This window comes from Microplitis mediator, chromosome 1 (assembly GCF_029852145.1).
Source record: "Microplitis mediator isolate UGA2020A chromosome 1, iyMicMedi2.1, whole genome shotgun sequence".
Taxonomy (NCBI): domain Eukaryota; kingdom Metazoa; phylum Arthropoda; class Insecta; order Hymenoptera; family Braconidae; genus Microplitis; species Microplitis mediator.
The window spans coordinates 17,071,152-17,087,871 of NC_079969.1; the positions used below are offsets into that span (position 1 = coordinate 17,071,152).

Sequence of the window (16,720 nt, forward strand, 5' to 3'; positions counted from 1 at the left end):
TTTCATTAATAATATTTACAAAACTCCGCTCCGGAGTGAATTTCACTCCGGAGGGATTAAATTAATAAAAAATTATCTACTCCGCGAAAACTCCCCTGCGTAGTGAATTTCACTCCGAGGGGAGTGAATAATTAAAAATTCATTCACTCCGCATTCACTCCGTATTTAATCCGCATTCACTCCGCAAATTTTGTACAGTGTAAGCACCTAATCGTAACATATTTTAACATAAACGGGCGTCAGTATTATTTTTATATATTGAAATTTCGGAGACTTATTTAAATAAATCACGGTAAGGTAAGAGACCTAGTACCCGATCAGGGAACTAGTACCCGATCACTCCATGTATTTGTATATCTATATTCACTAAATTCTACTAATTGATTTGGAAAATAATTTATAAATTATATTACTTTATTCTTTCATAATATAAATTTTCATGAATTTTAAAAATATCTTTAATAAGATATAGTTATTAGGGTGGGCCAAAAATCCGCTTTTTTTTAATTTTCATCATTAATACCAAAAATATTATTCCTCGTACAAAAAAAAAATTTTTCGGAAACCAAAAAAAATTTTAGGTCGATATCTTAGGCTCGCCAAATCCCGCTAAAGTTAGAAGTTGTTTAAAATTTTTTTTCCAACATATTTTGATCGGAAATTTAATTTTCTACAAAAAAGGTCCTATAATAAAATCACGTAAAGTTGATAGTTACTCAGATAATTGCAATTTTGCTCTAAAAAATGAAATTTTTCAAGATATTATTACTTTTTCAGGGTAAAAAATTAATTTTATCATAAAAATTTCGTAGGAAATTTAATTTTTTACAAAACAGACCTAATAAAAATTTATTCAAAGTTAATAGATATAAAGAAAATAGCAATTCTTGGTGAAAACCACCAAATAACGAAAAATGTGACTATCTAAACATAAAATTGCCAGTTTCTGAATAACTATAAATTTCAAGTTTCTACCAGAAGGCCAATTTTGTAAGAAATTTGATTTTCAATGAAATTTATGTGATAAAATTCATATTTTACCCTGAAAAAGTGATAATATCTTGAAAAATTATATTATTTAGAACAAAATTGCAATTATCTCAGTAACTATCAACTTTACGTTATTTTATTATAGGAACTTTTATGTAGAGAATTAAATTTCCGATCAAAATAAGTTGTAAAAAAATTTTTAAACAACTTCTAACTTTAACGGGATTTGGCGAGCCTAAGATATCGACCTAAAATTTTTTTTTGGTTTCCGAAAAATTTTTTTTTTGTACAAAGAAAAATATTTTTGGTATTAATAATGAAAATTCAAAAAAAGCGTATTTTCGGCCCACCCTAATAGTTATCCCTGGTGGTCCTGAATCACGGTGTATTACGGTGAATCACCGGGGATCACCGTGAACGCTCACCGCGATTCACCGTGATTTACGGTGATTTACCGTGAGAGTTCACCGTGATGTTGCGGTGAATCACAGTGAATCGACGCGAGATCTCACCGCGATGTCGTAGATCAGAGTGATTCCGCGAAAATCACTGTGATTGTATAAAAAAAAAAGGCAATACATTATGAAACCTCGATAAGGCAGCAGAATTTCACAAAAATTTATCGTGAATCGCGGTAAATTTCCATAGTTCGATTATAGAACATCACCGTGAATAGACGTGAATCACCGTGATTTTACCCCGAATCACCGTGAAAGCTCACCGTGATATCACGCACACATCCACGGTAATTTACGGTGGTTCACCGTAAATTCCCGGTAATTCAGTGTGATTCACAGTGAATCTCCGTGAAACGCGGTGAATCACCGTAATTTCACCCTATTAGCGTGATTTACCTGTAACAGGGAAAATTTGAATTTTCCGCGTTCAGATTACCACGATTACCTATTATGCGCGCCGTCGATAAAAACCATAACTACTCCAGGGTTATCCGGGGTAGAGCGCGACTTGTCGCCAGGAGTGGTAATTGTAGGGGCTTGTCCGTCAATCCCCCCCTAATATATAGTTGTAAGTAGGAGTTTCCAGATTTCCGGAAGTTGCCGAATCTAGTCGAGTGGGTGCGCAATGATAAGTGTCGGTGAAAAATCGAGACCGGAACACAACCGGACAGACCTCCGAAGCATATAGACGCTCAACAATCTATCAGGTAATTAAAATTATTTTACTTGGATTCTGTAATTGTGGAACCAAGCGATATTATTTCTAAATATTATAGATACCAGGCCATTAGCCGGTATCCTTTATAACAATTAACTAAGTATCTGGAAAAACAGGTGAAGGAGTATCAATAAATAAAAAACGAGAACATTGGGAGACCAAAGAGCGGAGAACGAGAAAAGACCGAGAAAAGGAACCTGAGAAGGCGAGACAGAGAGACCCGACGAGAAGGACTGGAGATAAAACAACAAGAGAAAACTACGCATCAGTAATTAATATCAGGTATTAATTAAATTAATTATTCTAGGCCCAAGCCAGAATATTAATTTAATTCTATAAAAATACTTAGTCATTCGTCGGGTAATCCGCGTCTAGGCCCGTTATAAATTAATTAGTATAAATTTTGTTAAAATTAATTTAAGCCAGACGTTTGTCTAACCGGATCCAGGCCTTTTAGCCGGATCCAGGGCGTCGTTCATGATTCCAGGCCATTGCCGGAATTATTGCGTCGTAGAAATTTCTAGGCCCATTGTGCTGAGCACAAGCCAGAAATTCCATGGTCGAGTCCGCGTTAATTTTAATTTTTTAATTAAAATAAATAAATAAAATTAAGTAAATTAATCAAATAAAATTAATCGGAATAAATAATTTAAATTTATAAAGAACCGATAATAAAGGAATGATCGATTCAACAGACGCGAAAAGTCTGAGATGAAATTTAATTAATTAATAAATAAAGTTATTAAATAATATTAATTAATAATTTACTGTAATAAAATTAATAACAATAATAGAGAAACAAAAGTCTGAACCGAAAAGTAAAGAGTCGAGAAAAACCCAAAGTAGTCAGTAACGCATACTTTGGAGGATCGGGTGAGCGCGGTATTGTGATCTCTGATGTAAATTTATTGTGGATACAGATAAGTACTAAATGAAAATGGATAAAAGTAAAAGTGATAAGTCAATTAAAAATAAATTAATTAATAAATGTTCTTATTCTAAAATTAATTAATTTATTGTAAAGTCGTGGTGGGAAAGTGATGGCCGGATGCCATTGTAGATTCATTTAAAATCAGTGTGTGTGGAAAGAAGTCGAGAGGACTAGTGTGAGTGAGCGCGTGTATCGATCCAGGGGATCAATTTTAAATAATTATTATTGTTAATTATTGTTCGTCAGGTACGACGATTTTATATTGTTTTAAAATAAATGCCAAAGGTAGTTGGCTAATAGTAATAATAAAGTCGTGTGCGTGTGTGTGTGATGCCAAAGGTAGTTGGCTTAGTTAAGGTCTAGAAAATCGTCAAAGGTAGTTAACGAGAATAAGGTTTTAAAGACGTCAAAGGTAGTTGACGGTAGTTATAAGGCAAATGTATAAGGTTATCAGGTTATAAGGTCATAAGGTTATAAGGTATAAGGTTTATAAGGTAGTCAAAGGTAATTGACAAATTGTTATAAGGTTTATAAAGGTTAAAAAGGTTTATAAGGAAAAGGTTTATTAAATAAATAAAAGGTTGAATAAAAAGTGTATCAAAATTATTATAAATTATCCATCCTCTCCTCTCTCTTACAATTAATTAATTTACAACGACCCTGATGATCTAAGATCCGGCTCTGGGAGGCCGTTATCACTTCCAGTGGCGCCCTTGATAAAGGACGACCAGAGTAGCAGCACAGCCCTGTTATATACCGTGATTCACCGTAATTCACCCTATATCACGGTGACTCAGGACCGCCAGGGTATTACAATTCTTAAAAAATTTGACGTAACCTCAGTTTAATCTTACGATTGAACGTTAAAGTAAAAAATGCCCGGCTGAGGGCGATTTTAAAAACAGTCACTTAATTTGAATTTATAATCTATCATAAAATAATTTGATACATTTTATTTTAATATATTCAGATTCACAAATAATCATATTTCTAAGTGAAGTATTTCACTGTTACGGTAAAAATGCCACAAATTGCAGTAAATTACCATAAATTGCCGTAATTAAACTATTCTACCACATTTTTAACGTAGTTGGCGCAAATAACATTTTCCGATAAGTCTTGTAATATTTTACGATAAGTCTGATAGTTTCGCAGAAAAAGTCAAATAGTAGTAAAATTCACTATGAATCTAACTTTGACCTTGAAGAACTTTTGAAAAATTAAATTTATCGAAAAATGATAAGAGACTTTTTCTGTAGAACGTTTAATTTTCAACCAAAATATCAATTGATTTTTCCGATTTGATTCGCTAATGAGTGATAAAATTCCTAATATTAAAAAAAAAATTTCCCATGTTAATCAACTGGGAAATAGGAAATCGCGATGACGCACCTCTTAATATTAAAATTAAGAGCTGCTGTTTTAACAGGTTCATTTTTTCGATATCTTGAACAATATTTGCAGAGTACTTTTTAAAAATAAATATCGTCGAATTTTTTGATTCAGCCTAATGTTGACTAATTCGTTTATAAAAGTAACAAATTAGTAGTAACAATAGTTTTAATTGTTGAAGACTTGAAAAGTTAGGTAGAAGTTTATGACTTCAGTACGTCTATACACGGAAAGAAAATTATGGAAACAGTTTCCATAATTCTATAAAATTTATTCCTATACCAAGATAGGAATTACGACCATAAATTATAGGAGCAGTTCCTATAATTATAGGAATGTTTCCCATAATTATGGGAACAGTTCCTATAATCATGGGAATGCTACCCATAACATTACAGGAATGGTTCCTATAATTTTAGAAATGGTTCCTATAATCTATAGGAATTGTTCCTATAATATTATGGGAATCATTCCCATAATATATAGGAATGAACCCTATATATTATAGGAATCATTCCCATAAATTATATGAACCATTCCCATAACATTATAGCAATGGTTCCTATAATACTATGGGAACTATTCCAACAATATTATAGGAATGGTTCCCATAATGCTATTTGAATAGTTCCCATACCATTATGGGAACAGTTCCTATAATAGTATGGGAACGATTCCCAAACCATTATGGGAATGGTTCCCATAATGGTATAGGATCTATTCCCATACCATTATAGAAATGGTTCCCATAATGGTATGGGAACTATTCCTATACTATTATGGGAACTATTTCTATATATAATGGGAACCATCTCTATAATAGTATTGGTACAATTCCTATACCATTATGGGAACTATTCCCATAATGCATAGCAAAAGTTCCCATAATTTTCTTTCCGTGTACTTAAATTTTATTTTCGACTCTACCTCAAATCAAAAAAACATCAATCAACACACTTACTTTTAATTATTCTTTTTAAACTTTGACTTAAACATATATTGAGTACAACGCAACAAAAAAAATGTTTTACATACATTTTTTCCAGTTATATCTATAAATCAATGCTCAGGCATTATGAACATAGTGTTACCGTTACGTGCCAATAATTACACTTTCAATTAATCATAAAATGTAATACAAAGCTTTTAAAAAATCTGAAAATCAATTAAGAATAATAAGCGTTATGTATATATATTTATATATGTAACTATTATAATTACATTAATTCTTACTTATTTATTAAATCGACTTTCAATTAAATAAATTATCTGTTATTTTTTCCAGTTCTTAATATAAATAAAATAATAATAATCAATAAATAACAATTATTTTACAGTTATCTTTTTCACCAACGACACCAGGATGGAGCCACGCGCGTCTTCTAGGACTACTTGCTGCAATCCTTTCGTTGTCCTTGTTTATGCTACTTATATCAACTGCGGCAGCCTTCTTTTTTGTGTCCTTCAATACTTATGCGTTCATGGCAGCTGAGGTAAGTTGTTACCATGCGTTGTCGCCGTCGTCGTCTTGGTTATTTTATATACTATGTACTCTGTATTGATCCTTGACGATGGTCAACAATGACCGAGAAAACACATCACATACACACACACACACATCTATATATATCAATTGCCGCATAATTTCCTATTCGAGAAAATGAAAAAAAAAAAAAAAAAAAAAAAAAAAAATCTTAAACTTAACTTTGTTAACCTATTCTATATATAATCCATACATAATGTGCCAAGGAAACTTTCCATTACAAGTTGAACTGAATAATGTTACAGTTAATGTTATATAATTTATATGTTAAAATTTTGCAATATACATTTAGGGGAGACCGGGGTACGACGGTCCCCTTAAGTCGGTAATTATTTTTTATGGCTTTTAATCCATAGGTCAACCTAATTTGGTCCTTTCTTAAACAAATCCATTAAGGTTTTACCAAAACTCAAAACAAAAATTTTTGTCTGGGGCACCATGGCCCCCCTCCAAAAAAAGCTTACAAAAAATTTTTGTTTTTTTTTTATTGAAAAAAAAGATTCTAACCACAAATAAACTACTTCCGTACCTTTATAATCCCATGGACTTCAAATTTATTAGAAAAAAAATTAATTTAGCTGATATAACCAGTTTTATTGAAATTTTCATTTTGATTTTAACCACAATATAATCTGTTGACCTAAAAAAGCTTTAATCAATTAATTTTTCAAATTCATTTTAGTTTAGAAAAAAAAAAAAATTCTGTAGCAAATTTTTTTTTGGTGATCCATTATGCCCCAGATATCGCAGATCAGCTTAAAATATCTTTAAAACATCGGAGGTATCATGATTTGACCCAAAATGGAAAAAAAAAATTTTACAAAATTTTTGAGGAGGGCCGCCGTGCCCTAGTCTCCTCTATTTCATTATGATGTTTTAAAAATAATTAATTAAATTTTTTTTAGGCCTTCTGATAAATAATATGACTTTCTATTAGAACTCACATTAAAAATGATTTTTTTATTTAATAGGTGCTCACAATTTGTATCATAATGGTTGTAGTTGTGATTAGGGATATGCAAATAGTTCGAACTTACGAATTATTCGCATCGAATCGAATAGTTCAAAATTTCGAATTATTTGTAATTTTTCTAATAATCCCAAAATTTTCTTTAGAACGACTTACAATTGTAATAGTTTTTGGAATGATAAAAATTTTGGTCAGAACTTAGACACGAATCTGCGGAAAAATTATTTTTGGTTACTGTAAAAAATAAGCTCTCTATTAACTAAAAATTGAATATCGGAAAGCTGACCAAAATTTTCTCGATTCGAATCGAACAATTTGAAAAGTAATGAATAATTCGAGTTTTCGAATCGAATAGATATACTCTCTAAACATGAATAAGTGAAAATAAGTGAACATTCACTAATTCCAAGTGCAAACCGAATCACTAATTTCAAAAAGTGGTTCGGTTGGCACTCAGAATTAGTGAATATTCACTTATTTCACTTATTCATGTTTAGAGAATATTTGATTCAAACCCGATTCGCACACCCCTAGTTGTGATGCACTAAAATATCACACTAATTTTGAGCATTTAAATATATAAAAAGTCATAATTTTGATCAAGATGAATATATTGTAATAAAATATTTAATTAATTACCTGATACTGATCATATAAACGTTTTACAGAAGAATAAAAAGCATTAGTGATTCACTTATAAAAAGCTTTTGGGAAGGTTAAGTAAAATAGTGATTTTTTTGTTCCCAAATATTAATGTTAGCAGTTAAAATAAAAATAAACATCAAAACACATAACATATGCAAAAGTAATAAAGATAAAGAAAGTAAAATGATGCGGACTTAACCGTAAGTACAGATTGTTCGAATTGTTATTACCGTTACAGACAACTGGATATATAAAACAGCGATGACGTGTCCAAGCTATATATATATATATATATATATATATATATATATATATATATATATATATATAGGTTGTATTATATTACTACTGCAATGCATTTATGCAGTCTTTTAAACCAAACCCATTGCCATGCCTCAGCCTTGTCAATTTCATCTGAGGATATTATATTGTGTACACACTAAAAACTAACGGGTATATTTACTGTATGTTTGTTTTACGAGTTTAACAGCTGACTCTTATCGGACATGTAAGTGACATGGACACGGCAAATGTCAATAGAACAGTAGTTATGGTTATTAGAACGTTTTTCTGCAAATAGCTTTATTTTCTTTGCACAGACTACTAGAAAAACCTCGAGATATTATCTATTTTTTTATGATTCTTTTTATTTATTCGTTTATTAATTTTTATACCAAGGCACAGGCCAAACGACAATTTTATACATTAATTTAGTTTTAACAAGAATAATTTCATTAGCTATAGTCACAATTTGTGCGGTATGACAATAGAAGCTTAAGCTCATCTTATACAATCCAATTACAAAGCTGATTAATGATTTCCTATTTTACACAGGTTACTGTTTTTTTTTTCCTTTTTTATTTGAAGTCTAAACTTAATAAGTAATCAAACATTGTATTTTTAAAAATCTCAAGACTACTTGATTTTAATATCTCAGAAGGCAGATCTTTCCAAGCACAAATTATCGAGACTACAAATGAATGCTCGTAAAACACAGTAGCAAAGTTTGGAATCTTAAACAATATATTATTTTTTTTTACTGCCAATCTCTCTGATCGTCTGACATTTACCTACTAGACAAACAGATCACGCAGATATTTAAGTTTTTCTACGTCAAGCAGTTCGTACAAATAACAGGCCATGTAATGAACTCTTCTAGACTTGACAGATAGCTATTCAAGTGTACGCCGATACGGAGTTGTGTGCTGGTCTCGTACACGGAAAGAATTTTCGTATGAATATTGCCATGTTATTTATTCTAAAAATTACTCTAAATCGAGTAATCTTGGGCCATTACGACTTTTTACTTTCGAATTACGAAATTTTACTCCTTCAGTGAGTAAAAATCAATCAGATTAATTTTTACTCACAATAGCGAGTAAAAATTACACCTAGCGGCTGTCTAAATAAATTCTCTCTAATTCAATTTTTACTAGTAGGTTATGATAAAAAGTTGATGATTCAATTTATAAAATTTATATTGAATCACAATAAAAATTAAAATTAACAGGCTGAAATTTCCATAAAAAATCTAAAACCATCTAATTGCCTTAGAATTTGACTTAAAATAAATATTTTAAAAAAGAATAAAAAAAAAAATTAGTCGTATTGTGTTGAAAAAGAAAAGATACAAATTTTTTAAAATTTTTAAATAAATATTAAGTTACAGAGAGATACAGAGATCGTCTTTTTTTCCAACCGGACGTTTGTGTGCGTTGGTATCATGTAAGTTGTCGCGAGCAAAATAAAAGACATTTAATTGAAGCCGATATTAACCGAAGATTAACGGAGACTACTGAAATATTACCCTGCAGTTTAGAGTAAAAATTACTTCCATAAATAAGAAAATTTATTCGAGTTATAGGCAGTTTTTCATCAAAAAGTTAATGGGTTTAAAAGAATGGTATATTGGGGAGTAAAAATTAATCGCATGGAGTAAAAATTAGTAGATTAAGATGAGATATTCACCATAATCGATTAAATATAAGACTTTTAAAAAATTACTCAGAAGTAGAGTAAAATATAGTCAAGCAACGTTTATATTTGAACAAAAAATATTAAATTTAAAACGAAAAATACCAATTTTTTGCAACAGCCCAGGATTACTCGAAATTACAGAGTAATTTTTATCAAAAAATTCTTTGTGTGTATAGTATCTTACACACCAAGAAAGGAAAGTAGAACATTTCAACCCATGTGTGTGATTGCCTAGCCGAGCCGGAGGTGAGGGTGACTTACATGTGGATTGGGATGTCCTTCGTTCCTACCTCGATGTGTAATACACTATTTCCATCAAATTGTAGATTGAAATTAATTATTTGAGCTCTCTAAACCTAAGTAATAGTACACTGCATAGCGAGTGGGTTAGGTGAGTCTTTATACGGAAAGCACAATGTTTTTAACACGAGTCGTAGGTGCACAAAGACTCAACCCACGTGCTTCGACTATACTTTATTCAACAATTGTCTGATTTTTGCGAATTATTATGTCAGCAAAAGAAACCCTAAATCAGGTGGAGTTCTATGAGATACTATTTCTTGACTTCTCTCACCACTTATTTCTTATTAATTTTAATTAATAAAAAATAACCAACGTATTTATACGTACCCTGGCGGTTTTGAATCACCCTGGAAACACGGTGGAATTACGGCGGTTACACGGTGGGTTTTTTTGTCCTTTTATCACCGTGATTCCACAGTGGTTACACGGTGTACCCACCATGATTGTACGTACACCGCTTAATCACCGTGGATACACCGTGGAATCTCGGTAAACACACCGTGGACTCTCGGTAAATACACCGTGGAATCACGGTGAGTACACCGTGTAACCATCGCGGCAAAACCCTGTAACGACCGTGTTTCCACTCCCAGGGTGTTTCCAGGGTGATTCAAAACCGCCAGGGTAGACACTGACAACAAAGTTGTTCGACTGATTGTACTACTCATTCTGAATATACATTGGTCACAGAAATTAAGGGATGGAAAAAAAATCCGAAATTTTTAGGTGATTTTCAACATGCTGTAACTCGGTGAAAAATGGTCGTATAAGAAAATTAAAAAAAGCAAATTGTAGCCTCAAGTTTCTTTTTTTACCGCTGTAACTGCATCTGCTTTAAATGTCAACTTAACAAACATACACTTTGGGTAACTCTAATGCCGGCGGTAAAAAAAATTTTAAGAATTTTTTTTTAAAAATGATAAATCATTGCAGATACAACAAAACGAAAAATTTTAAAAAAAAAAATTTTTGAAAAAAAAAATTTTGAAAAAAAAAAAAATTTTTTTTTTTTTCAATTTTTTTCGATAATCGATCTTTTTGATCGAAGAAATGAAGATTATCGGTAAAAAAAACATTTTCAAATCGAAAAATTGAACAAAAACCGAGAAACTACCAATTATGGTGATTTTTGACAAAATCGATAAATTTAAAGCTTCCGGGCACTAAGAAAAAAAAATCGCAGCGATTTGAAATTTTCAGGACACTTTGAGGTTGAAAAAAAGACAAAGATATCCTTTGTTCATTCGTTATATCCAAAGTTATAGCAAGATTTCCGAAGATCCTTAAATTTGTGAATTTTGACCTGTTTTTTACTAACCAATATCGCTTTAAAAAAAATTTTTCTATCAAATGCCACTAATTTCGTCTTATAGAGAATGTTTTCCAGTTTTCAAAACTTTGCTTCCATTCTCTGTACGACCAATACATCCAGAGTTATTGATTATCAAAGCCAAAATGGACTTTTTTGCTTTGATCAATGATAACTCGGCGCCAAATCGTCGTAGAGACTTTTTCAGGCCACAAAATTAAAGGGCATAAAATTTCTTAGAAAAGTCAGACAGTTGGATTATTCAAAAAAATTTATTGTCGCCCATAGAGGTATTGAAAGACCAGCAAAAATTTTGAAAATTTTTTTTTTGTTGGTTTTGTTATGATTACTCCGGAACCGTACATGATAAAAAATTTTGAGATCCAGATCTGAAAACTAGAAACTTGAAGCTACAATTTGCTTTTTTTAATTTTCTTATACGACCATTTTTCACTGAGTTACAGCATGTTGAAAATCACCTAAAAATTTCGGATTTTTTTTCTATCCCTTAATTTCTGTGACCAGTGTATTTAGTGTCGAGATTATTTGCTTTAGTGATAATAGTAGAGTTTGTTTTTGAGAACGGTCGATAATGACTTTTGAGGTATGTGTTTATGGATTCAAATGCGGTTGTTTATGACCCCATAAACACACGCTGTTGAGGAAAATGGAATGCCATTTGCTTTTTAACGAATTATTAACCACCGATCGGTAAACGGTCATTCAGGGTTTGCTTTGCAGATATGATAAGTCGCGATAGTCAGGCATGCGTTGAATAAAAATATTTAAAACTCAACATACGATCGAAAGTTTGATCGTTGAAAACGGTAGTGGTTCCCACTTATTAATTACTCTTTGCTATTACTAAAATAACCTCTTTATGAGCATTTGACCCCCGAGTTATCTTGAGCAATAACAAAAAAAAAATTAATCAACTAAACTGTAATTGCAAAAACTCATTAAATAAACAAGTTTATACAGTTAGATATATTATGATGACCTTTAAGAAAAAGTAGACAATTTTATTTCAAAGGTCTGGGGCATCAACCGACACTTGAATTTATCTTTTATTTGCACCTTTCTCTTTTTCCTGTTCGTACTACACTCGTTTATACTCTGTCATAATTATTGTAGAAAGTTTTTTTTTATTTTATTTATTATTTTCTCATATCCGCAAAATAAAAACTACTAAGTATTAAACTTTTTTTTTTATAGATCATCAATTTATACAACAGTTGAAGTAAAAAATTATGACAGGTTATGATACTATGATTAATGCAAAAATTTTTTATGTCTCATAGATAATAATTTAACAATAAATTTTTTTATAGAATCTTATTAATGCAATTGATACATAGATACATAGATCAATACCATTAATAATTATTGCAGGATATTATTATTTAATAAACTGAAAAACCTGTCTTGGGCTTAATTAATTTTTTTTTTCTCTAAACAGACATATACTTATAATTTTTTGCCTTATCAACTGTCTTGCGTTATCTGAGTGTCTTGTTATGTCAATCAATTTTTTTTTTTTTTTTGTTAATTCATTAGATAACTTAGTTGATTTATGAGGAACGAAAGTTGAGTTAATATTTGCGTCATCTAATTCATTCACTCTAAAAAAATCTGGTATACAAATACACGTGATGTTGGATGTAAGGTTTTTAATGTTGAGGTTGTCTTATCCTGTGCAAATCACTATTTAAAATGAATTTAATAGACTAAGATATTACTAGCAACATAAAACGATACGAGACTGTCCGATTATCACTACTAAATTTATTAAATATATTTTAAAATTAATTTTTCATCAAATAATTCATACTGGAATATTTTTTAATTTTTGTTATTGATTAATGTTGATAGTTGTAGAATCATGAAATACTTACAAAAATCACTTACATATACTTCACTTTCGTTTTTTTTTCCCCCCAAAAATATCCAAATTTTCGTCCAAAAATTAGTTTAGTGTTCGATACTGGACGACTAATCTTTAAAAATTATTTGTGAAAAAAAAAAAAAAAAAAATTTTGAATGCAGTAGCCGACACGGCCATGAAGATCGAGTAAAGTTCATGTAAATCTGCCTACCGGAGTATGTTTATTAACTTCAATAATTATTTTCTGAGGGGAAATAATCAATAATTATTATTTCTGTAGTTTCATGTACGTAGTTAAAAAAAAATTCATAGTACGGTTCAAAATTTATTTCATATATATACAGAGATAAAAAATTGCCTTTAGAACCATTGGATTTTCTTCCTACAAATAAATTGTGCTATTATATGGTCAATATATATGGGGCATTCCACGCCAAATCGACCACTTTTAAACCCGATCCCTTTAGATTTGGCTGAAATTTTTTGCTCTTTTTTTACCCCATCAAAAACGTTTCTCATAATTTTTTCAAATTTTTTCACCCAACCGAAAAAAAGTTATAAATTTTTGAAAAAAACGGCATTTTTTATTTTAATTAGCTATAACTTTATCAAAATTCGACTGATTGGGATGCTTTTTTTTTCCAAATTTTTGTTCTAAAATGTACTTTTTGAAAACGATTGCAACCTATCTTCATTGTTTTTTTGTAGATTTTTGGAAAAAATAAAAAATTTTTCGATGTTTTTGATTTTTGATTTTTTTCTTAACTTCCCGCTAAGAAAATTGAAAATTTTCAAAAATTCGGGAAGGTATTGGTTTCGGTCCGATATTCGAAAATCGAATTTTTATCAGATCTCTTGTGCTGAAAACATTGCACTCGCCACATAAAGACTATCTTAGTATCCTAACTATGCAATATACTATTTCTTTATACCTTGGCCGAAAGTACGTACGTTCGGCCTCGGGTTCACGGCAGAAAATCTAACATTCGTGCCGTGCTGGGATTACTCGCGCGCCATCTATAACAGCAGGCCGAAAGAAAGCAGTAGCGGGACGAAAGAGTTTTTCGTGCACACTGCTACCCGGTTATACGTATACTACCGTCACTTTGACATGATTTGCTGACACTCCCGCTCGTATTCATAACCTCAAAACTTGTTTACAATTGATTCAAAATTTTATATGTCTATGTTTTTAAAATAAAAATAAAAATAAAATAAAAATAAAAAATTATTTAAAATTTGCGCCTACAGTTTTTTTAATTTTCTTCAAGTGCATATTTTTAGTTTTTTAACTTTCCGCTAAGAAAATTGTAAATTTTCAAAAATTCGGAAAGTTATTGGTTTCGGTCCGATTTACGAAAATCGAATTTCCATCAGATGTATCGACGTTTCGAGGTCCTAGGAAGCTATTCTGACTAATTTAAAGATGATGTCCGAGTGTATGTATGTATGTATGTACGTACGTACGTACGTATGTAAATACCTGTATCTTTTGAACGGATGAACCGATTTTGAACTTTAAGGTGTCATTCGACGCGTATTGTCAATATCTTGAAGCTGTGGAAAATTGAGCTTGATCGGTAGGGCTCGTTCAGAGATATTCCAAAAATAAAATTTTTGCAAAAATGTTTTTTTCGGATAACTTTTAATGTGCTTGATGGATTGATTCCAAAATAGACTGGGCTCTAGAGCTTTATAAGCCGCGTCGAATGCCACCTCAACCATTAAAATCGGTTCATTCGTTCAAGAGAAACCGTTGTCGAAAGAATTAAAAAAAAAAATTTTTTTCATTATTTCTGAAATATCTCAAAAACGACTTGATAAATCGAATCCAAAATTTGATCAGCTTCAGAACTTGACAAAACGCGTCGATTGCCGCCTCAACCATCAAAATCGGTTAATTCGTTCGCGAGATATCGTGGGAGAAAGAAATGCTAAAAATGGTTTTTTACAAAACAATGGCATACAAAAGTATTTGCGAGCTCGTAGAGCTCGAAAATGTATTCACAATAGCTCGTTGAGCTCGAAAACATTATTGTGAATACATTTTCGAGCTCTACGAGCTCGCAAATACTTTTGTATGCCATTGTTTTGTAAAAAACCATTTTTTAGCATTTCTTTCTCCCACGATATCTCGCGAACGAAATAACCGATTTTGATGGTTGAGGCGGCAATTGACGCGTTTTGTTAAGTTATAAAGCTGATAAAATTTTGGATTCGATTTATCGAGTCGTTTTTGAGATATTTCAGGAAAAATAAAAAAATTTTTTTTTTTTAATTCTTTCGACAACGGTTTCTCTTGAACGAATGAACCGATTTCGATGGTTGAGGTGGCATTCGACGCGGCTTATAAAGCTCTAGAGCCCAGTCCATTTTGGAATTAATCCTTCGAGCACATTAAAAGTTATAAAAAAAAAACATTTTTCAAAAAACTTTATTTTTGGAATATCTCTGAACGAGCCCTACCGATCAAGCTCAATTTTCTCTCGGCTTCAAGATATTGACAATCCGCGTCGAATGACACCTTAAAGTTCAAAATCGGTTCATCCGTTCAAAAGATACAGGTATTTACATACGTACGTACGTACGTACATACATACATACATACACTCGGACATCATCTTTAAATTAGTCAGAATAGCTTCCTAGGACCTCAAAACGTCGACATCTGATGGAAATTCGATTTTCGTAAATCGGACCGAAACCAATAACTTCCCGAATTTTTGAAAATTTACAATTTTCTTAGCGGGAAGTTAAAAAAATCCGAAAATTGTTCATTCTGGAGACTGTTAACTTCAGGATCATTATTGTTTCTTTTACAAATCTGTAATGATGATTTTTTTTATCGATGTATTTGATGCCTGCCCCCTGACCAGCAGCACTCGCTTCGCTCGTGCCGCAAATGTCGGGGCAGGCATCAATACCTGCTAAAACGTAATTATGTAATTTATACATCTTTGATTTGTCAACGTACTTTCGCCCGGGCATAAAGAAAAATAGTATTCACTACACGGACAGAAAGTTGGAGAGCCCTGAACTGCGCGTCTGATGCAGTGCAGGAATCTCCAACTTTCTGCCCTCGTAGTGTAATATACTATTTTTTTGTGCTGAACTATGGTTTTTTCCACATGCACTTAAAAAAAAAATCTGGCTCCGAAATGAAGCACCCTAGTATATATGTATGTACAGTCAGAACAAGTGATTCATACCGTCCATGGTTACAAGCGTACGAACAGAAAACTCTATGCAAGAAATTTCTATGCTCGGATATCTCTCTGTATTAAATTTCTGAGTCGGCATAATTATAATTAAGAACAATTATATTACAAGATATTTCGATGTCAAAATTATTCGATGCAGAATATTTCTATGCAGGACATCTCTGTGCAAGATATCTCTATACAAGATATCTCTATGTAAGATATCTGTGTGCAGGAAATCTCTATGCAAGACATCTCTATGCCGGACATTTGTATGTAGGACAAATATACCCGTGTAAAAAAATTTTCGTTCATAATGAATTTAGGTCTGAATTTCATGACGAAACTCAGAACGTGACACAAATATGACTTTCATCATGAATTTACTCCAAATTTTCG

The 16,720-nt window shown here is 31.5% G+C and overlaps 1 protein-coding gene across 5 annotated transcripts in view; it reads left to right on the forward strand.

Annotated features, from left to right (window-relative positions):
• The window catches only part of LOC130663154 (E3 ubiquitin-protein ligase AMFR-like), a 101,625-nt gene that overhangs the window by 67,426 nt on the left and 17,479 nt on the right, over positions 1-16,720 (forward strand). For all 5 annotated transcript variants that reach the window (XM_057462261.1, XM_057462294.1, XM_057462277.1 and 2 more), the window contains exon 5: positions 5,827-5,982. In XM_057462261.1, the coding sequence (XP_057318244.1) occupies positions 5,827-5,982 (156 nt within the window). The remainder of the gene's footprint in view (positions 1-5,826; positions 5,983-16,720) is intronic.